The following is a 24124-nucleotide window of genomic DNA, read 5'->3' on the forward strand; positions in this document are numbered from 1 at the left end:
GAGACATATCTTCCACATGAATAACACGGTCATAAAAGCAATGTGAAATTTTTTTCAACTCAAGAAAATCCGCCTAAGGCGTTTTCCGTGTACGCTGCGTGCCAGAAGAAACGGAACTGGAAAATTATCATGGTGTTCATTTTAAAAATGTTTACGTCCTTGCGGTCTTGGTTTCACGATGTTTTCATACGGAAGTTAGTCGAATCTCTTGACGCATTGATCCGGCGAAACGAGCAAGCATTCATTGCCCAAGAAGATGAAATGATCTTGATAGAATGATCAATACCGTTACCTAAAAGCTACTTCGATGATATATATATTATATGTACCATTACGGGTTCCATAGAATGTATAGTGTAAACATGGTGTTCTCGACTTGCTGTGTATCCGAACATAATGGAAGTTTGGGACACGTGGGCGAAGGGGGTGTGGATTTAGCGAATACGATATTGTTGCCTACACTTTCGAAATAAAACTTAAGAAATATATTATATCCATCTTCGTGTTTTGCACTCGGATATAATTTATAGGGGCGTCTTTGATGTACAAATGTCCTTAGATGTCTCTGAACGAAATATGTTGATTCGTTTACTCATGTTTGAATAATATTATTCGTTGTGCGTTGTTATTCATTCTTAGAAAATAATGTTTCGTTTAAAGCATATGCTTTTGTTCAGATCAATTGTATTGGTCTTCAAAGAACCACGGATAGTCAGAATCGTTAAAAATGTTTGTTGGAAAAGAAAAATCAAAATATGTATTTTTAAATGTTTCATAATATTTGTGTCTTTTTTATCAGATTGATTAGAAACAATTCTATGCAGACTTATTTTTAGGAACTTCATTGGCTTCGTGTAATACGGAAAAAATGGTAATGCCTTATTCAAAAATGGAAAATTAAAATATTGAAATATTGATCCGGATAAGAGTCTGATAAATTTGAAAATAATCGTGTGCGGTGATAAAAATAATATCTCGATCTCAGTTCTCCGGTGACTTCAAAATGTATCATAGATTCACACCGAGTATGTCTTAGGTATTAGTGAACCCAAAACAATTGCATAAAAAGTATTAATACAGTAGTAGTTAATATTACTTTTAATTGCTTCAAGTAGAATGAAGTATTTAAATACTCTTCACTTATGATTGTATATTTTTCTGCGTTGTTTATAATTATTTTATATTAATGAAAAGAACGAAGGCATCAACTTAGTTATTAATTTATGTAATATTTAATTATAATTAAAAATACTGGTATGAAAGATGTAATGCAAAATAAAATCATGAGTAGATGTATAAATACTATTTTATTGCCAAATTGCCAAGTTTTTCAACCTATATTGTAGAGGTTATATTTATTTGGCGGCATTAAAATAAAATAGGAATCAAAACGAGAAACAAACAAATAATACTTATATATTTTTTAACGTTTCTTGTGGTATAGTTTATCGTTACCGAGGTAATAATAAAAGTGTCATTAAACTTAACTTACACATAATTACAACCTTTTTTCCTCTAATAAACATTTAATTTTCAACATTTATTAAAAAATGAGCATTCCTATAATATAATTTAGACGAAAACACACACACGGAGTTGAATATTATGAAAATCGGTTAAGTAGTTTCGAGTCCATTGAGACTAAACCGTCGAACACAGGATTTTTATAAATGAGATATAATATATTCATCAATAATATTTCGATTTAAAATTAATTTACTTGTATGAGTGGATTGTTATAATCATATTAACAATTTGATTCTAAATAGTTCTTAAAAGCTACAGCAATGTTAATCCAATTAATTACTATAGTATTCAAAAATACCATAGTATGGTATCAAATATATGTTTTGTAAAATAACAGTATATTTTAAGTGACTATAGAAATTAGTGGTGAATATATGTGTTCGGATTTTATTTTGTCCGAAGGGTTAAAATACTAGAAACATTTGTAAATTATCGAAATGACTCGTTGGCGTCTCATTTAATGATTATAATATTTTGTACATATCACGTGTGCTATCAATGTATAACCCGACCGGAATAGTCAAATTGCACTTATACCTAAAAAAAAGGTCGAATTGCACTTGGGTTTAAAAAAGGTAATGGCTGAACTGCATTCGAGTAAAAACCAGGTAGTGATCGAACTGCACTCGTTCAAAAAAGCATTTAAAACTTAACGCTGGTTTCCTCTATGAACGTTCACGTGTACGTGCATAAAAATGGTTATAACACCATGTTGTGAGACATGGCTGAACATTTTTCGTATGCCAGTCTTGTACACGAAAAATGTTATGTTTTCACTATACTCAGAGGCGTATTTAAATGTTTCCCGCGTGTAGGTTAATGGAAAGTTGCCGTTCTAAATAACTAAAATAATAAACCATACTGAGTTATAATTTAATTACCTACGATAAAATATGTATTAATTAGGTAAGTATGCAAAACAAATTTTATTTAAATTCTAAAACATAATTTCTTAAGATTAAAACCGTTTTTATTAATAATTAATAACAAAATACATTCTTCAAATTTGGCACTGTCGGTAAGTGTCTTTAGTGCCGCCATATAAATACGCCACTGACTATACCCATCTTTAATAAACATTAAAATTATTTCGAATCTTATGTTTACGAACGCTACGGCATATTTAATAGTATTATATTAGTTCGTAAATGCCAATTAGATAACGCAGATAATTTTTGTCACAGAAAATCGACGAAAAAATAAACCTAACCGGATACTAAATAGATATCAGTAAACATTGAAATAAAATCTTTTACACCACATACTATGTACATCTATGTAAACTACAACTAGTACACACTCTAACATTGTTGTGTTCATTTGAACGATTTAAATATAATTAAAACTTAACTTAATTGTGTATCAACATTTTACATTTTACAAAGAAAAACACGTAAATGAATTGTGTTAAATGGCGTTGTACCCATTGAAGTTGTCTTTCATAACTATATCTAATTGAATGTTCTACAGTTATTTTTCGATTTGAGTTAATACATAATTATGAAGAACCATTTAATTTAACTCAAAAAATGAATCTAAAATCAGCTAAGAAAAAAGCAGCTGTATTTAAAGAACGTTAAAAATTATTAGGGACCAAATTGTCAACACTCCTATAGAATTAACAGAATTATTAAATAGCAATGACAGATCGTATACGAAAAAATATATTACATGAACATCGAAAAAATTTTCCGATTTTACCAAAATCTATTAATGACATACGTGACGCTATTAATGAATTACAAACTAAAACAGATATTGATTATGATTTTTTTACTAGATAACAATTTTGCATACAAAATTATAATATTTTCAACAGAAAAAAATTAAAAATATATGAGTATAGGTATATGTAAAAAAAATTATTATTTTTGTGGAAAGCACATTTTCTTACTGCCCAAAATTTTTTTTGTCAAGTGTATTGCATACAGTTCACAATAATTTTTTTTTGGTGTTTTCCGACATTTAAAACCATCCTGTATAACAAATATCTCTCCATCTTCCTCTGTTTTCTCCTACTTATCTTCAGTTTGATCTTAGATTAAATGATTTAACGTCTCTGTTCACACAATCTTTCCACATAAGGAGCGATCTGCCTAATGATCTTTTTTCTATTGGATCCTTCTCAATTACTGCTTTTATCATTGTGTCTTTTTCTCCAGCTGTGTACAGTTAACATTAACCTTCTTTTTACGGTTTTACTTGATATACACAGCTTTTGAAACATAATTTAAATGATGATTTGGTTCATATTCTTCATTTACCGAAGATATGGTTTATTAATTCCTCTTAAAACTTTTCTTTCAAAGTGACTAATCCTACTTCCTCTGTTTTTCTTAGTTCCTATGTTTCTGAATGATAAAGTATGATAGGGCGTATTAATGTAATATATATTTTAATTTTCAAATTTATAGATATGGATTTAGACTTCAGCAGGTTTTCACCTCCAAAATAGCATTTGTTAACCAATTGTAATCTTTTTGATATCTCCATCTTTAATTCATTGTCTTGAGTTAAGAGGATTCTTAGGTATTAAATTGTTAATCTATGTAGAAGATACGCCTTTCTACAATAATTATTATATACCATTAATCTTTGCTTTGATTTCAAATAAAACTTTAGACACGTATAAAAACATGTATAAAATAATTACCGAAAAGTGCAATAAAATGAAACCTAATGAAAAAATAAGATTTAATATTTATGTAAAATTAATTTTTGTAGCAAATTTTGAAAAAACAATCCATAATGTAGTCTATGAAATGTTTCCTTTGAGTTAATTAATGATTTAATTCATCGTAATTATGGTATCGTAAAATACAAAATTTAAGATTTGTAACTGATTACAAATTTAAAATAGAAACTGGAAAATGGTTTCTTAATATATTTGGTTTAAGTTTTATAAATTCAAGTAAAGTTGGTGAATCTTGAATAGATGATTTTATATTAAATATCTCATATAACTACACTGTTCAAGAATTTAGTGACGATTTAGCAGATAATTATATTTTTAACGATGGACTTTTTTCGCCTCATATTTGGACTTCGGATACGATTTCTAGTCAAAGAACTAAAAATGTATACGAGTCCTTTCATAAAGTTTAATAAATCATTTTCATCACTTCGTCCAAATATATTTGTATTTATTGATGTTTTAACCTAATAACAAATATATACTTATTATTTAATGTAGAATACTGTCATAAGAACTTTAATTATACGGTACCAGAAAAAAATGAAAATTATATAATACCTATAATATTTAACGATTTCAAACACTTTTTTTTAGATTTAAAAAATTGTATAAATATATATATAATATAAAATTATGTTAATATATATTAATATAATGGTACGCATAAAAAAAAATATTTTTAACTACACCAATGATTAAAATCATTGTCAGTCTTAAGCCTGTAAGTAGGAAATGAAATTAATGTTTTCTAAATGTTTATTTAACCCATTCAAATGTATGAAATGTTTGTTGAAATATCAACAAAATATTCAATGAAATATATTTGAGTCCAAGTGCATTTTCGACCACTAACTGTTTTTTACTCTGGTTCAGTTCGATTATTACTTTTTTTCAACCCGAGTGCAATTTAACTAAGATAAATATAATTCTACCATACCCAACACAAAAACATTAGCATACTTTATAGAAGTATAGTTATAGATCGATTGATTTATAGTGATGGTAATAGATATTTTGTTTTTATTTTTATTAAAACCTTAATATTGCGTGAAATAATAAATCAACATTTTTTTTGTATTTTTGTGAACGGCCATTTAAGTTTTTCATATCCCCCTCCTAAAATCCGTTAAAGATGGATCGTCACAAGTTTTAGTGACCGATTCATGCGCAAAACACTGAAAAATGGAAACCGCCCAACGATGGCGAATCGAGATCAAATACCCGGGCACGCCGTGACAATATACTGTGAAAACGGAAGTTTTAAAATTTTCATGTATGACATTTGCCACCGGGGTCGGCCTTTAACCCTCACCCATTATATATGTTTGACAGCTGTCCGGGGGACTGGTCTGTATCTACTAAGCTGCGACTATAATGTATATTTATATACAGAGGTTTTTTTTTACACGCACCCCTCTTGCGACGAAAACCTTTCCGAGGTCATCGGAATGCGAAAAACAATTTCCATCCGTTAAGCAGGGGTTATATGTTGCATGTATACTCACGGTAGGATTAACAAAATTTTGATTCAACACACACACACAAAGCCTATACGTTTTCCGCATGATAAATTACGGGTAGGTGTAAGCTGTGTAATGTGGAGAATGAAAAATAAAAAAGTTTTACTAAACGTTCATCTACAAACAAACACAAATCGTGACATTTACAAAATGCACTTTTGTATTATATTGGAGTAAAAATAAGAGACATGCGGCCATATTATAATATTTACGAAGCTCAAAAAGTGTGATAAATTAGAGAAATGATTGATTATTTTAGTGGATTCGTAAATTTCATGAACAGATACTCTCATTATAGTAATTGAATAATATTTATATTTATGCATTAATATGAAGACCTTTTAATATTGTATCGAAGCGTTACCAATATGTTTCAATCGTACTGATATAAGCATATATTATGTAGGCATCTATTATTGTTTATAGTTTGCTTTATAAAGGAACCTGGTTAGACCAGGTTAGACCTGAGTACAAATTATTTTTTTTACTTTTTGTAATTACATCGAAATGAGATCTATGAATTATAATTTTGTAGAGTGACTTTTGTTTAAGAACAGTTAAAATTAAAAAAATTAAAAATAGTTTAAAAACGAGTGTAAAAATACACATATAATACATTACCTTGATAGTTCCATGATTTTCCAGGAAATCAATTTTTATTCAAATGCACAGTTCACAAAAATCTTTTACTTGACGATTATTAATTTTTTCATGTAGTTTTATTAATCGAATTTGTAAAATCAATGCATCTTTAATTGCTAGAAATCTAATAGTGTCCAAATTTTAGAATAAAAAAATTAGAATTATCTACCGAAAATATGACAATACATCATAAAAATGATAAATCAAGATACCCAAATAATAAACTATTGTTCTAATATTATGTATGATGTTATGAATGTTTATTCGTATTTATTATATTAGATTTTAGCAGTTTCATTATTATAATTTATACTTATTTAATATTAAAATTACCACTTAACGCTCTTAAAATCGAACATTTTCAAAGTGTATACCTGCATTATGATGAACTGAAAGCTCGTATTTAAATGTACGTGATCGACTTTAATTTTATTTCATAACACTTTAAATTTGTTATTGTACGTGAAAACCGTTCACAACTAAGTTTATTCAAGGAGAAATACCAGTCGTGAATACTAATTTTCGTCTAAAAAACTCGATCCATATAATTTACGAATAATGAGCTATTATGTAACTCAAATTTAATCGTATTATCATGCAAGTACTGCCTGACAATAATTTCATCGCAAATGATAATAGTTTGAAATCATTTTTTAGCTCAAATTATCGTTGTGCAATATGTTTAAAGTAATTTGCATACCAGTGAATATGTTTCTTTTTCTTTTAGAAATTAAAAATAGACCTAGAATAAAAACTCTGGTTTCCATTATGAATTTCTAATGACATTCAACTGAAATCGATTGAACGACTATTCTATATACGACTTTTCCGTTCAAGGATCATTGATTAAAAACTAAAATGAAAGTACAAGGAAGGAACAGCTTAGGTACTTAGAAAATGTACAGGGATCAAATGGGAGGGGGATGGACCACACACTGTGTGAACAACCGGGTTAGCCCTATATTTCTCAACTGGAGAATATACGTGTTTTGCGTGCAGCTAATCTTAAAACGCCAAACTTGTATCCGTAGCATTAGATGATACTTGCAGAATCAAAATGGATGTCTTAGGCCAACGCCTACCCACAAGTTATACCTTCTATCGTGCATGGTGCCTCCTGAAATTAAAATACACGTAACCGCTGACAGAAAAAACCAAACGGAATAAGGACAAAATACACACTGTGTTCGGATATGAAATCACGAGTACAAGACTTAAATATCGAAGAAGCTTCATATATACACAGCAAAAGAACTGCATAAATCCCTAAAAAAAGCAAGGTTACAAAACGAGACAAGAAAAACTATAATCGAAAGAACTATCCAGTCTACGTAACAACTTTTTTTGGGAGGAAATTTACCATAGTTCCTTCCTGTAGAAAACCTTAAATAGATAAATAGTTAAAGTGGCAAGAACTAAATCTAATATAGCACATGGGTCTTTAGTGAAGAAAATGAAATTTATGAATGAGGAGAACGTCAGACCAATGAACACGTTTTGTTATACAACATAAGTCTAGCACAATGCAAAGAAGATCTGATATTGACAAACACAGATGTTCTAGAAGTGGTTCACTGGTTGCAGCACAATATATAAAACGTTACCAAATAAGTGATTTTAATTAGATATACTAAATGTATTTATTAATTAGTTTTATTATTTGAATATATTGTTTTCATTTTTTGTTTATTTTTTTATTTTTAACTTAACCATATTGTTAATATTATTATTATTGGGTTGAACTCAAGTTGGACTCAAAGAGAAAATAATTAGTGATTTGAACTTAGCATACTACGGAATTATTTATTTTGATTTTTTATGCGAAATTCAACGTATTTGCCATATTTGTAGAAACTATGCATCTCAGTAAAGATTTTAAAATTAATTTCCAAACAACTGTATGTTAAATACTAGTGACAATATTAAAATATTATATGAGCAGTGTTGTGCTTAGATAAAAAAAAATTATCAAGATATAGATAGATACTGTACAAATTGAATTTATCTACATATAAATAGATAAAATAATTTTTATCGAGATATTTATATAAGGCATCAACGTTTTCAACCGTTTGTAGGTGAACTCTTTTGGTCTTGGGTAATGATTGTATTATGTAACGATCCATTTCAAAATATAAAATATTTCACCTATAAAATAAAATTGTAAGTCATAGACAAAATTATAAAAAATATGAAGACGGTCTGACGATAAACACTAAACACGTTGTGGATGAGAGTGCGCTGCGTACAGTACAAGTTGTTAATAAATAACGGACGTTTCATGCCTAATATTTATTTTGTTGTACAATAATATTATGTAGACACATCAATGTACGAATTCATAGAATTGGGGTAACGAAAATTATTTAGAGCACATGATTACATGAACAATGGACAAAATTTATATATAAATGTTGAATTTAAGGCGGTCGAATGATAATGGAGAACGATCAATTTCTTTGTAGGTACAGCGTAATGCGTATTCTAATATTGCTATTTTCTTATCGACAATTATTTATAACATATCCTACAATATCAACAAACCATATAACGCGCAGCTGTAATAATAACCAGTTTAGACCTATGGTACATTATCTCTGGTTCTAATGTTCTTGTAAATGCTCTTTCGGCGTTCGTAATACCACAGAACAATAGTAATACGGGCATGAAACTTCCCCGTATGGGCCAGACTATGAAATTATAAATAATTCTTACCTCCCATGCATATTATGTAGGTAATATATTTCTATATACATAATACATATTGTTCATAATTAATAATAAATGTTATGTAAAACTATTTTAAAACCAATTTTTACAAGTTAGTTATTTTATATTGAAAGATAAAATTGTAGATTAGTTATTACTAATGATTAGCTACAGATTTTGTGAATTATCTAGATCAGTGGTTCTCAACCTTTTTTAGTTCACGGCACACTATTATACATCACAAGTTTTCACGGCACACTCGTGCACTTGACAACCACAACAACTTCGACAACTTCGCCGAAGGCATTAGTTATCGCCACGCGCTTATACAAGTATCCGGTATCGTCTTATCAGCACAATTAGCACACAATTGGTCAATTTATTTCCGAAAAACTGTACAGTTCTAAAAACTACGTCGTATTAATCTACACACGTATGATTTTATCTGTACAGATAAAACTGTTCAGTCGAATCGTACAGTTAGGCCGTAGACGACGTAAACGTGCTCGTAAATTAAAGTTTAAAAAAATTTTTAGTGCGTAGTTTTTATTGTAATATGGATAAATTTATAGTAAAAAAAAGAAAACTTGAAGATGGTGTACCATTGAATACTAGCATCGAAAAGGAGGATGATCCTGTTGCAAGTACAAGTGTTGTAAGTAAAGTGGTGCAGGAAAATAAACAACCTACTCCTATTTTAGTCCGTAAGTACCTTGATAACTATTTGAGCTTTGGTTTTACATTTAATGGTCCTGAAAACCGTCCTGTACCACAATGTATCGTGTGTGGAGAAAAACTCAGCAACGAATCCATGGTCCCTAGTAAATTGAAAAGGCATTTAAGTAGTAAACATAGCCATTTACTTGGAAAAGATAAAAATTACTTCAGTCTACTGTTGTCATCGGAAGAAAAACAAGCAAAAACCATGGTACGTAGAGCTACTATTAGTGAGAAAGCACTATTGGCCAGTTATAAAGTGTCTGAAATAGTAGCCAAACGAATGCAGCCTCACACTATCGCAGAAGACGTCATTTTACCGGCCTGCAAAGAAATAGTTAAATCTATGCTGGGTGACAATGCAGAGAAGGAAATATCTTTGGTTCCATTGTCAAACGATACAGTATCAAGGCGTATTGGTGACATGTCTTCAGACATCCAATGCCATGTACGTGAAAAGTTAAGTGACAGTAGATTATTTGCACTGCAGCTCGATGAGTCAACTGATATAAGTAAGAAATGTCAATTACTAAGCTATATCAGATTCATTGATGACGACTCAGTTATCGAACAATTTCTGGCATGTTCTGAACTACCCACAACGTCAACTGGAGCAGACGTGTATGATTCAATGTCCAATACTTTAACAGACAATGGGCTATCTTGGAAAAACTGTCTTTCTGTTTGTACTGACGGTGCACCTGCTATGACAGGAAAATTCAAAGGATTTGTTGCTAAAGTTAAACAAAATTTTCCGAATGTGGGCTCAACACATTGCTTTATACACCGCGAGGCCCTAATGGTGAAAACTATTCCTGCAGAATTGAAAAGTGTTTTGAACCTAGTTGTAAACATGGTAAATTTCGTTAAATCGAGGGCTCTTAAGACAAGACTTCTCAAAGAAATGTGTCGTGAAGCGGGATCTAAACATGATACTCTGGTTCTTCATACAGAGATACGCTGGTTGTCGAAAGGTAAAGTCCTGCAGAGATTTTATGAGCTTAAAAACGAGCTGTCAAAACTCTTTAGCATTGAAAAACCAGACTTTGCTGCGTATTTGAACGACACAGAGTGGTGTGCCAAAGTAGCTTACTTGGCTGATATATTTTATCATTTAAACTGCTTAAATGAAAGTATGCAAGGAAAAGAAGAAAATGTCCTGACCTCAAGTGATAAATTGAAAGGGTTCTTAAAGAAACTACAAGTTTGGAAACGGCATGTAGAAAATAAAAGTTTAAAGATGTTTCCTTTAACTTTTGATATAGATCCTCAGGGGGACATAACCACTCAACTAGTTTTAAATCACCTTACAGATCTTGAGGACAGCATGGCACAGTATTTTCCCCATATCTCAGTTGAAAAGTATGATTGGGTGCGCAATCCTTACGCTACTTCGTCAGAATCAACAGCTGACCTATCTCTTGAGAAAGAAGAACAGCTGGCAGAAATTCAGGAGGATAGAACACTACGACTGAAATATAATGAATCACCACTAATTAGATTTTGGATGTATGCAAAGACAGAATATCCAGTAATAGCAGTTGAAGCAATCAACATTTTGTTACACTTTTCAACCACCTACTTGTGCGAGTTAGGCTTTTCGGCACTTACAAACATAAAAAACAAAAAACGGGAGAGACTTCTTTCCGTTGATCAGGAAATGCGTGTCTGCTTGTCTTCAATTCGACCACGTATTGAACTTTTGTGTACGAAACGACAAGCTCAAGTTTCTCACTAGTAATTTAAAATGTATTCACTTTATGATATAAATATTCCTTTGTTTACTTTAAATAATTTAGTTCTTTAAATATTTATTAAATAATTTTTAAAAATAAATGTCACGAAATAAAACACTGTTTTTAATAACCTAACCTTCCCGCGGCACACCTAGACAATCTCGCGGCACACTAGTGTGCCGCGGCACACCGGTTGAGAACCACTGATCTAGATGGCTATGATTTTTATCTAGATGAAAATTAGATGTCAATTTTATTTTTTATCTAGATAAGATAACTATATGAAGTTTTTATCTAGATAACATAACTAGAGAAATTTATCTAAAGCACAACACTGTGTATGAGAGACGTGTGGTCAATATTTCGTTTTATTTAAATATATACTTATGGTTCTAGAACAGGAATATAAATATAAAAAAAAGATATGTATATTAACTGAATTACACCAACTAATACACCATACTAAACTACGTCCGTAAATGGATATAGTCAATGATATTAATATTTTGTGATTTAGGCAATTATGCTAAAATAATAATGTTGTTTTCGAACAATAACAGATTATATTGTCAATGCCAAGGAATTAACAGACAATGAAGTTAAAGTTGCAAAATGTATATTTACTGTTATAGAATTTTCAATTATTGCTACGTTATGACGTCCAACTTTACGATTTGTAGACTATGATGATAATTTAAAAAAATAACTATAATACATTTAACTATGTACTGTTTAAAATTATACGTTTTTTTTTGTTGACATTTTTTAAATTTCAAACTTTATATGAAAATTGGATAAAGCATGTTAAACGTTGTTGGGAAATATTAATAAGTACAAGATTGCCTGTATATTTTGGCCATCAAAGTAATTTCTTAGTCAATATTACATTATGTTTATTGCAATCATTAATATTGTATTTTTCTTGACAATTACGCAAATTCCTTGATCTACGATAACTGTCGATAATATTATTCGTGTATTGATATGTAAATACACATTCTACAAGATTTAATATTTTTTATTCAAAGAAATTTGGTGTTAAATATAATTCATATTAATTAAATTTCAATTACATATTCGATCCTTTTTTTAATATATTTGGGAAGTTATATTTAATATTCATACATCTATCGGACACTTAACGTTTACTATGTATAGGTATACATAATTTCGAAACTAAACTGACGATTTGCTTTGATATACATATCAAATATAATAATAAAATACAGTTGGTAGAAAATAACCATATAAATATACATTTAACCATACGAATAGTGATATCATCCATGGGTTTATTCCACTAATTTTTATTTTAAATTACATTCAATGTCATACATTAATATTGTGTATAAATATATTTAAGAATTGATTTATTGATTAGATATAAATTAAAAAATTATATTTAGTCGAAGTTATATCTCTGTTATATCACAATAGAAATCGATTTTTTTAAAACAAATTTTCAACTAAAAGTCTACATTAATAATACAATAGTATTTTAAGTTTTGATATTTACAAATGTTGTGATACTGCGGAAGTATTGGTTTTATGATTACATTATCAACCGCCGTTTTCCATTTCGATGGTGTTGTTAGAAGTATACCAATGGGTATACAATAAACCTAAATAGAATACTAATATCCGTCCATTTTAAATTGGAAAAAAAGTCAATATAGTTTGAGCGATATTGGCTGTAATAGCTTAATAATTAAGCTTAATTATTATGATAATTATATATTTATAAATTTGTAATGAGTTACAATTTTTAATATCCACTAATTATGGTTAATTTTAATATAACCATAACAAATAATTACCGAGGACATGATAAAAGCGTAAAAATGTTAAGTGATTTAATTCAAAAAAATGTGAAGTAAATTTTTGCAACATTAATAGTATTTTTATTTTTAATGATTTCATTAGATGACTAGTAATTTCAGCACGGAAAAAATATTACCCTCTAGGATGTATTTTTTTTTATGTATATATTTGGATTCTAATTAATAAGTAGAAATAGCCTAAAGCTTACGTTTTAACGTTATCTTGCAAATTCTATACAATTCAACAAAAGAGATTTTTGATACAATATAACGAGGTCTCGAATGTTCTGGGTCTTCGGGCGGTTCATTTGAATTCATATGTTTTGCTTATATATATACATCTAATTCCTTTTATTTTTTAGGCATTCAGTTATTTTGTATTATACGACGAAATTGTGAAATTGGAACGTGAATGCTTTTAGTACTATTACTACAACTGCTAAAATAAAAATGCAATATTAAACAAAATTATTTTATTATTGTAAAAATTACACTTCAGGGCTAAACAACTGAGTAATAAATACTTAAAACATTTTGCTAGAAATTCAAATCATCTAGTATTAATAAATTTCATAGTAAAGTGCTTGAAAATATATTTTCTGTGTGATTTTAAAATAACCATACTGCATGCAGGCGATTATGTGATATTATTAAACATTATTTTTAAGGGTGATGATCGCTAAAACTTCATGATATTTTTGTTTTCTTTGTAAAATAGATTATACCAAATTTATTCTGATTAAATAGCATAATATTGATAATATGAATTTATTATATTTAACTAATTCTACAATATTACGCATCAAATATCAAAGAGTTCGCAGATATTTTTTTTTCATTCATCTATGGTTCATTTTATAAATAGGTGTTTTTCATAAAATGCATTGATTTTAATTATACAGCATATTTACTTTATATTTCAACCATTATAATAATCATTTTATTGTTTTATTAACATTTTTTAGGAAATAATATTTTTAAATTGTCATTGATCTAGAAATATTTAATCAATGATACGCGTGCATATAATTGGAAATTCTATATTCATGTGTTCCGACATTTTATTTATATACTCTTGTATACGAAAATTGGTAAGTTGTCATCATTGATAAGCAGTTTATGGTTAAATAGTCTTTGAAATCAGTAATGAGTTGTCACACGAAAACGACCGCATCACTATTTTGTTATCTTCTATCTTTTCGTATGTTTTACAGTGTGATGTACCGGAGTAGCACGGACTGGGAAACAAGAAAAGTTTGGTTGTTGTCATGGGTGCTGAGAAAACAAGCATGTCAAAAAAGTGTGGGAACCTTGTTAAATACAAGACGCTACGTGGAGAGACTGTATTAAATAATGACCGAACAGTAAATATATATATTTTTTTTCATCATCTCCCAAACCGAAGTGTGACAAATCTGTATTTAATGTTATACCGATGTTTTTGAATAGTTTGATATGTCTAGCGTTAAATATTATTTACTATAACGAACAGTGTATTATTCAGTGGAAACATTGGAGCCTCACATTAATAGATCACGTCAGTTATGGATCTGCAAATTACTTTTTCGAGGATTGACTAATTTCAACATTAGATCAATCATTTTACAGTACGATATAGTATCTTGTAGTGTTGATATGTCATTGGTTTTTATATTTTTTATTATAATCATTAGTTTATTTTCTTAATTTTTTAAAGGGTTTTAGTGTTCAATTAAAAAAAAAAAAGAAAGTTTTCTTTGTAATATTATGTAACGTGAAATTGTTAAATCATTATTATTCTTTTTTAAGATTTCGATAATGAATTAAAGTCTTCATTAAACATATTTAATTTAATTTTTTTATTTTAATCACCATAATACTTTATAATATTTATACAAAATAAAATAATACAATTATATTTTAATTGTATAAAGTAGAACCTTGATTATCTGAACTAATGGAGATCACATCTAGTTCGGATATTTTAAACTGTTTTAAATTTTTTTAATAATATCCTAGATCATTTAAATCGGTTGCTAACCAATCAATAGCGCCATCATAGTTACAGTCATGAAATTCTGAAATTTTCATTTTTTGTTCCATCGTAGGAACATTACTTTTATGTTTATTAGACATTGTCGATACTCGTAATACATATATAGACGTATTCGTGGTAGAAAACCAAACTTCATTTTTTGTATTAAGTAGTGTACCTAGATACTGAAACTGTTCGATTTTTTCATATGGTAGCGTATCCAATACATCTAGTGATGTTTCCATGTCTAGTAATTTCATTAATTTTGTTTTGTCTACATTTATGTGTAACCCTATTCGTTCTGCTGCGTGTTTAAGTGCTTTAGTAGCTCTCACTTTATCATCCAATGAGGCTTCTAGGATGTTAAGATTATCTGCAAAACCTAGCACTTCTATATAATATTCATCTACTTTTATTTCTCTTGTTTCGTTTCGCAAAACTCTTACTGCCTTTTCTAGGGCTATGTTGAATAATAATGGGGATAGTGCGTCCTCCTGTTTTAGTACTGTTTCAAGATTAAACGCTTCTGACATAATACTTTCTAATCTGACTTGGTACTTCACTCCTTCTATAGACAGTTTGGTTAGATTTATTAATTTTTTTAGGAATCCAAATTCTTTCATTATGGTGTACAGACTATTTCTATGAATGCTGTAGTGAGCAGGTCTGATCAGAACTGACTTAAAATGTTTTATGACGAAGTCACCTCTTGTTGCAGTAAATTACACGTCCGTTAAAGTAAAATAAAAAAACACTGTTTAAGTTATAAATGTGAATTTATTATATTACTGAGAAACAACATAACGGTAGCCCTATAAGTTAACAGTTGTAAGTTTAACCGTACGGTCTATTCTTAAGTCTGGTTACATTGTATCTAATTAAGCGTTGACACTACGTTCCTATTTATACACAGGTAGTCGGGCGTAGTGTGTAAAAGCAGTTTTTTTTCTGATATTCAACCCTTAAGGTGGTTTTGCAATTGGACCTGCACACTCCACTCTTTCCTTTTCTCAGCTAACCTCTTCAGTTCGGTGTAGCTTGATAATCCAGCATAGGAAATCATTTGTTTGATGAATGAAGTTCTTGGACGTCCTCGGTCCCTTTTACCTTCAATTTTCCCTTCTATTATTCTGTAGGTTAGCTGATTTTCATGCCTCAATATGAGTATCTCTTTGCCTTCATCTATTTCACTGGGTATGCTTTCGTTGGTACGGCGTTCTATCCAACTTACACTCAGCATCCTTCTCCAACACCACATTTCAAAGCTTTCAAGTGTTCGTTGTTCTGCCTTATTCAGAATCCATTTTTCACACCCTTATAGTGCCATACTCCATACATACATTTTAATGAAGCGTTTTCTCACTTTGATACTTTTGTTATTGGAGAATAACAAATTTTTCTTATTCGTAAATACTGACTTCGCCTGTGCGATTCTGGATATTATTTCCATGATACATCTTCTTTTATTTTCTAAAAGCAGTTTAAAACAAGGAAAAGACTCAAGGCTTTTCGTTGTTCTTTAAAAACAAAAATAATATTAATATTCTTACTATCTAATGTACCATAATGTAACATATTAACTGATAACCCATTTCCAAATATAAAAGTATTTTAATAGCTAGTTGTTTTTGACAACGCTCAAGGAAAATAATTCAAGATAAAGGTTACAAAGTAGTTTAAGATATGTCGTAGTGACCTTGGTTACTACAATGCTGTCATAAGCTTTCTTAAAATCAACAAATATCTGCCACATTTTTCGGCGATATTCATATTTCTTTTCTATTATACGTGCTATCATCGATAACTGCTCTATGGTTGACCTTGGTTGACTTTGATAATATCCAAAGAATTCTTCTGCATAAGGTATTAAACGATTATATAAGATTTTGGAGAATATTTTGTATACTGAGTTTGGAAGGGATAACCCTCTATAGTTGCTACATTCAGTTTTATCACTCTTCTTATGCAGTTGTTATAATTATTGCTTCGTTCCAGGTTTCTGGCAATTTTTCCTCCAACCATACCCTATGACATATCCTGTATATAAAGTTATACATATCCCCTCCACCATATTTTATGAGTTCCGGTGGTATGCTGTCGGAACCGGGTTCCTTCCAATTTTTAAGGTTCTTTATTGCTTCATTGACTTCTTCCTTGGATATTTATTTCACAAATGATTCCGCTTTTTGATATGTTGCGTTTTCTATCGGGTTGGAAGGTATTGTGCCATTCAACAGGTCAACTAAGTATTCCGTCAAAACCGCCGAGTTTTCACAATGAGTAAGAGTGGTGAATTCTCCAGGCATGCTTAGCATGCGCGACATGCTTAGGAATAAAAACTTTAAAAAATTATTTTGTAATCAATAATATATTACGTATTTTAAAAGAACATAATGTATTATAGTAATGTAATTTAATTTTGTTTCACTTTGTAATATTTAATGACAGAGCATGCGATAGATGTGTGCGCAAGCTATACGACGCTTGTTACCGCTGTAAAACACCAGTTATTTCGAGACCACCACGACTAGCAGCCGCGGTATTTATTACCCAGGGCATGCTCATTCTGTTGCGTTTCGTCAATGTCGTAATTTGTAAAATTTACATGTACGAGTATATGACAATTTTTCTTCGTTTTTTTTTATTGTGCTATTTTTTAATATTGTTTAATTAGTTAAATATTATTTAAGTAAGTGCTATTGTATATATATATATATATATCAAATTAAAGTCTTATTAATAAATTAATACAAATTTGTGTAATATTTATTAATTATAAATTAAATATTATAATAAATCAACATGTCCAGCATTCGCCACTGATGAGTACATATAACAATTAATATAGCAACAGTTTTTCATTCATATATTTGATCGGAATGGTGTTGTCCAGGAAAAACGATGTAGTTTTAAACAACAAATCATTATTCCTTATGTAAATATAATTGCATAAGAATAATGCAATTTGAATGAAAAATAATTATGCTTATTGGCTCATATGTAATGCAAGTCTACATTAATAGTTGGCTACAAAGAATGAATAAATAAATTTATTTATTTTATACCATGTACGTAACAACCAATTACGCACTGGAGACGAATTATTAAATAACACTGACTTTTTAACAGTTTAAACATTTCATATCATCGTGGATATCTTTTCACTACAATCAAATACCGACGTTAATTCTTGTATGAAACTCAAAAGTCTGAATTTATAAACCATTAAAATGATTGGAGCAGTTACAAAGAAAGTAGTAAGGCTTATAGACTCAATTATTAGTTTAGCCAAGCCCAACTTGAATACTTTTGTTAAATATGCTAAAGTAGACAAGACCGTATTTGAGGCGGCAAAACTAATTTTTTTTCGATACCAACTTAAAAATAATTTACAGTTCATTAACTACAGCTCATGCTCCTATTATAATGATAACATATTATAATGATAGACTAGTAATTTATATTCTTAATTATTTATACATTACATTTTTTAAATAAATCAATGTATTATATTCAAAAAAAATACAAGTCATGGAGAGGACGAATGTCCCCTTCACCCCTTCAAATAAGCCTTTGGGTTTTGGCTGCGATTCGGTATCTTCGTGAATCTGCACACGATGGTGCACGTGTGTATTTCGATTATAAAGTTACTCGTACGACCCAAGCAGTCGGTTACACGGTCGGTTATCGTTACGCATTATCCTTAGTATTATCAACGATTTCGCTTGCACTTGCAGCATTTCGAGACGACGAGCCCGACGGCATTCGTAGGTGACCGGCTAAATATATCACGTCCGGTTGACAATCTATAAACATTGTTAATGCGTAACGTCGGCGGTGATCACATCATCAACTTTTCGAACTCGATCACGGTAACCCGTTTGCTTCGGTTTCACTTTTTTTTTTACGTACAACAGATATATATATATATATATTAAAAAAAATGCACTAAATCACTCAATTACAAATAGTATTATCTAATAGTTAGCTGGCTATATATACAAAATCAATATCATATAACCCATAGCGAGTGTTTTCAGCGAGCGTAAAACAAGTACGAAGTATTAATCGAACGTTCATTGTTAACAAGACAACATAACGGAAACACTGTGGACAGGAAGAGAATAATATAAATAAACAATCAAGAAACGAAGTATTTGCGACACCATCACGCATGCAACGTATCGTCGACCACGCTCAAGACCTATTGTTGATAATACCACGTGATAGAATCGCAATGACGAACCATTCGGAGAGCATTTTTACCACCAAGGACGACGGCCAAAAGTGCAGGCTGTACGTGGGCAACCTGCCGAAGGCGAAGACGGAAAAAGAGATATTCGATGAAGTGAACCGCATAACGCGCGGTCGTCTGGTGCGTGTGATCACGTACAAGAACTTTGACGACCCGTCGATGCACCGGGGCTTCTGCTTCCTGGACTACGAGTCGGTGGCCGCGGCTTCGGACGCCAAGCGAGTATTGTCGAAGCAAAAGGTGTTCGGGTGCAAGACGACCGTGGACTGGGCGTACCCGAAACCGCAGGTAGACGCGGACATGATGGCCACGGTCCGCGTACTGTTCGTCAAGCAATACGGCGGCGTGTTGAACGAACGCGTGCTGGCCAATATGTTTGGCTGGTACGGGGTCGTGGAGCGCGTGATAAACCTGAAGAACTACGCGTTCGTACACTTTAAGCGGCGGGAGGATGCGCAGTCGGCCATGGACGAGCTGCACAATTTCAGGGACGTGGTTTCGGGCGCGCGCCTCGACGTCGCGTGGGCCAAGCCACCGGTGGACAAGCAAACGCGGCAGCGGATGTTGCGTAACCGGGAACGCCGGGTACGGAAATCCGTGGTCGCGGCCATGAGTCAACCGGTTCGCTACGCCCCGCGGCCACCGTGCCGCGCTCCCGGATCCAAAGGACGCGTCGGCCCCGCCCCCGTCCCCACCGCCGCAGCCAACACCAAGTACGACAATCGCGGTTACGATTTCGGACCGCGGCAACAGTACAACCGGTGCACCCTCGCCTCTGCGGCGAGAATTCCCGTGGCCGAGGCCACGTCCAACCATCGCAATAGCGACATCGCACGCCGGTGCCGCTTCAATGTCACGTGCGCGGACCAATGCAGAGCGGTCCGTCACGATGATGGCGATTGGAAGAAGGGACGTACGAGAAGCTGCGCCAAAAATTATTGGCGTCACCGTAGTGCTGTCTAACCTTTTACAATCTTTAAAAGAGTCAATCTTCGTTTAATGTTTAAAATACCCACATTTTACAGAAAATAAAAATAAATATAAAAATGAAAAAAAAAAAGTTGTTTCAAATAATTTAGTCAATGTTGCACGAGTGTTAACGTACAACAAAGCAAATCTACGTCCAACACAACCGATTTTGTGTTGTTGACTTTGATAATTGGGCGAACCGATCTGTTATTAAACTTAAAGAGAAAAGGACAACCCGTGTCTTGTTGTATTCCAAACGAGCTATGCCGGTGTAGTATATCACAATTAAAAAAAGCTTTTAACTTGCTTACAAATAAAAATAAATTCTTCGACGAGAAGACACAGTTTATGTGATTAACCCCCTTTGATATCGACCGAAGATACGTGAGTTTGCTCAAACGTAACAAAAGCTAACGACACGAAATCAGTTCTACTTATCGTGATCTACGCTGAACGTTCGCAAAACGGTCGTAACGGCGAGAAAATATAATTATTCAAAATTACGATAAACCTAGAACCGTTGGACTCGTTCGAGCATTGATATTTTCTCAGAACTATTCAGAATGCATTAAAAAATGTATAATATATTAAATTTTACATAACTTTGTTGAACATTGGCAAGTTAAAAATTTCCAACATTTTTTAATGCAAAATAATTGAATAAAACTGATAGAAAACTAATGATAAGTAACGAGCCCGTGGTAAGTTTACTTTGAATGTTATTGTTTTTATAATTGACTCACAATTCAATACAAAGTCTACTAATTTTAGTTTATTCTATTTCAATATATGATGAGTATACCACATAATACACTAAAGATCGTGTGGATTTAGAGTACTTTTAAATGGGAAGTTTTTTTTGCAAAATAAAAGAAATATACAATATTATAGGATCAATATATATTAATTCCATAACTTCCTTGCGTCCAATGGAAAAATATATGAAAAATAATTAAATATATGTATTTTGACTAAGGACGGAATTGACTAGGGTCAAGCGCCTCTTAAAAATGAATTTATAAATATGTAAAAAAAAAAACATGAAGTATTGCGTTTTCAAACGTATTTTGTAGTGGCCACTGATCGATATCATGGCACCCGGATACGGAAAGCGTAACGGATCACAACGCGCGTAAACGATGTTTACGTGAAATCCGATTATATACCATATTTCACTATAGCGGTACAGCACGAGTTACAACTAGGATTACAATTTTAAGAGAAACTACGATCCTACCCGAAACCGTTAACTTAAAACAACCAATGTAGGGCTCCGCACTTACTCCATACTATCACATAACACATTTTAAGTTCTGGGTGAAGCGAAAAACATATTGGCTTTACAACAATGTGTTACATTTTGTAGATGTAATACTATTATGAGCTAAGTGCGTCACATATAAAAAAAATCCAATTCAATCAAAATGATAAAATGTTTTCCAGTTATATTAGTAACAAAAAAATAAAAATAATGATAAAAATGAAAATTGCTTATAGATTACTTATTAGCACTTACAGCAAGGGCATATTTGAGTTGCAGCCTAGGGGGGGGGGAGGCGAAACTAACGAAACTAATTTTTCTTCGATACAAACTTAAAAATAATTTATAGTTCATTACCTATAGTATGTTTCTGTTATAGTGATAACATATTATAATGATAGACTATTAATTTATATTCTTCATTTTTTATACAATTTATACATTTTATATATTAATTTTTTATATTAATAAATCAATGTATTATATTTAAAAAATATACGATCCATGAGGGGGGCAAATGCCTTCTTTGCCCCCTCCCCTAAAATACGTCTTTGAAAGTAGAGTTAACTCCAGCCAAATTATTAAACCTACCAGAAGTCAAGAATGAGATTTCCAAAGTAATCCAAACAGCCAAAAGTGGTCGTTGGAAAAACATTACGGTCAAGGATGCAACCATTAACTCACTTGTCGCAACTGAAGTACTTATGTGGTTTTATGTTGGCGAATGTATTAAAAAGAATCGGTACGTACTCATAAAAACACATTCGTCAATTGTTTTACCGTTTATATTATTCAATCCGTTTTTCGAGATTTGTGTACACCAGTGCAAACAAGATTTGTTGTGCCAACTAAGAATATTTTGCGGCTATACCAGTAGGTTTTCAATTATATGTTTTGATTTGGCCAGAAGAAACGAAACCTCTGAGCAAGTACCATGCACGGAATATATTCAGAGGTCAATGTAATCATTGCCGAAGGAAAAAAATCATACATTTGTATGATATTAACTCCGTTTTAATGTATATATTATGTATATCTATGTATAAACCGAATTGTATAATCCGCACGCACCTGGAAAAGGAACTGAAACTATTTAACGACACTGTGTTGATCAATGGCGGCGCGAAATATTTTACTTCATGAGTCCTGTTAGGATTTTGTCCACCCACCCACCCACATAAAAATAAATTTAAGGGTAGTTTGTAAAAAGAGCTCTCCCACTATTCGTTCTAAATGATACATACCCACTCGATACCCAATGGTCAATACCCACCTACCTACCCACCAACTGACTTGAGTCCAGGGACTCAAAAATCTGCCGTCACGCCACCACTGGTGTTGATCGATGGGGAATAAATATTTCAAATGATTTCTCCGACTTTATGGAAACAAATAAATCGTAAATAAAATACGGAACTGGAAATGACCTATGAAATCGGACCATACCGTTCATCGGCCAACAGTTCCATTGAATCGGTACGTTTATTTAGAGCATTATCAATATTGATAATCTAAGACTTGGTTCGACAATATTGCATTATCGTACATACATTTTAGTCGCGTATGCGTGAGTGCCGAACGCATTTGTTGCGAAAATTATAGCGCAGCTGTCAACAACGCAAAAGATTTCACTGACGATAATCTGGTTACGCAAGAAGCTGAGACGTCGAATGTTATTGATATGTTATTGTTAATGTTATTTCTCCTGAGGTAACAAATACCTCAAACGGTTGTCATTTGTTATGACGTTTATTATATGATACTAAAGTATTTAAAATCTATACTAAATAGGACGGACAAATTGGTACCATGTCGTCCCAAGAAAACGAACGAAGATATATATATCGAAAAGATATATATATATATATATATATATATATATATATATATAGATATCGTTAATATCGAAGATTAAATGCCGGGAATCTTCAGATCCGATATTTTTTTCTGTTCATTTCTTATAAATAAACTATTTATGATCAAAGATAAAATAATATAACAATCTATTTTCGTTATTATATTATATAAATAAAATTTAAGCATAACACAAGGCAATAGTGTTTTGCACAAGCTTAAAGGCGGTCGACTCAGGATTTTCAATTTCGTGGTACGTGTACACTGTAGACTCAGATACCCCGTTATGTAAGACGTGCATTATATGATAAGAATGATTATAATGAAATATACATTGGCCATTTACGCCAGTATAAAATAAGGTATGTTTTTTTCCGATAGCCCACTTGTGAGAAATTTACCTGG

General features: G+C 31.4%; 1 protein-coding gene across 1 annotated transcript; it reads left to right on the plus strand.

The window, feature by feature from the left end:
• Positions 1-7907: 7907 nt before the first annotated feature.
• On the plus strand, positions 7908-11548 carry LOC112690018 (SCAN domain-containing protein 3-like). The gene is made up of 2 exons (XM_025563907.1): positions 7908-7995; positions 9666-11548. Exons 1-2 carry the CDS (start codon positions 7908-7910, stop codon positions 11546-11548), a joined length of 1971 nt encoding a protein of 656 aa, XP_025419692.1.
• The last annotated feature ends 12576 nt before the right edge of the window (positions 11549-24124 follow it).

Source organism: Sipha flava, unplaced genomic scaffold (genome assembly GCF_003268045.1).
Source record: "Sipha flava isolate LNK unplaced genomic scaffold, YSA_version1 48_pilon_pilon, whole genome shotgun sequence".
Lineage (NCBI taxonomy): Eukaryota > Metazoa > Arthropoda > Insecta > Hemiptera > Aphididae > Sipha > Sipha flava.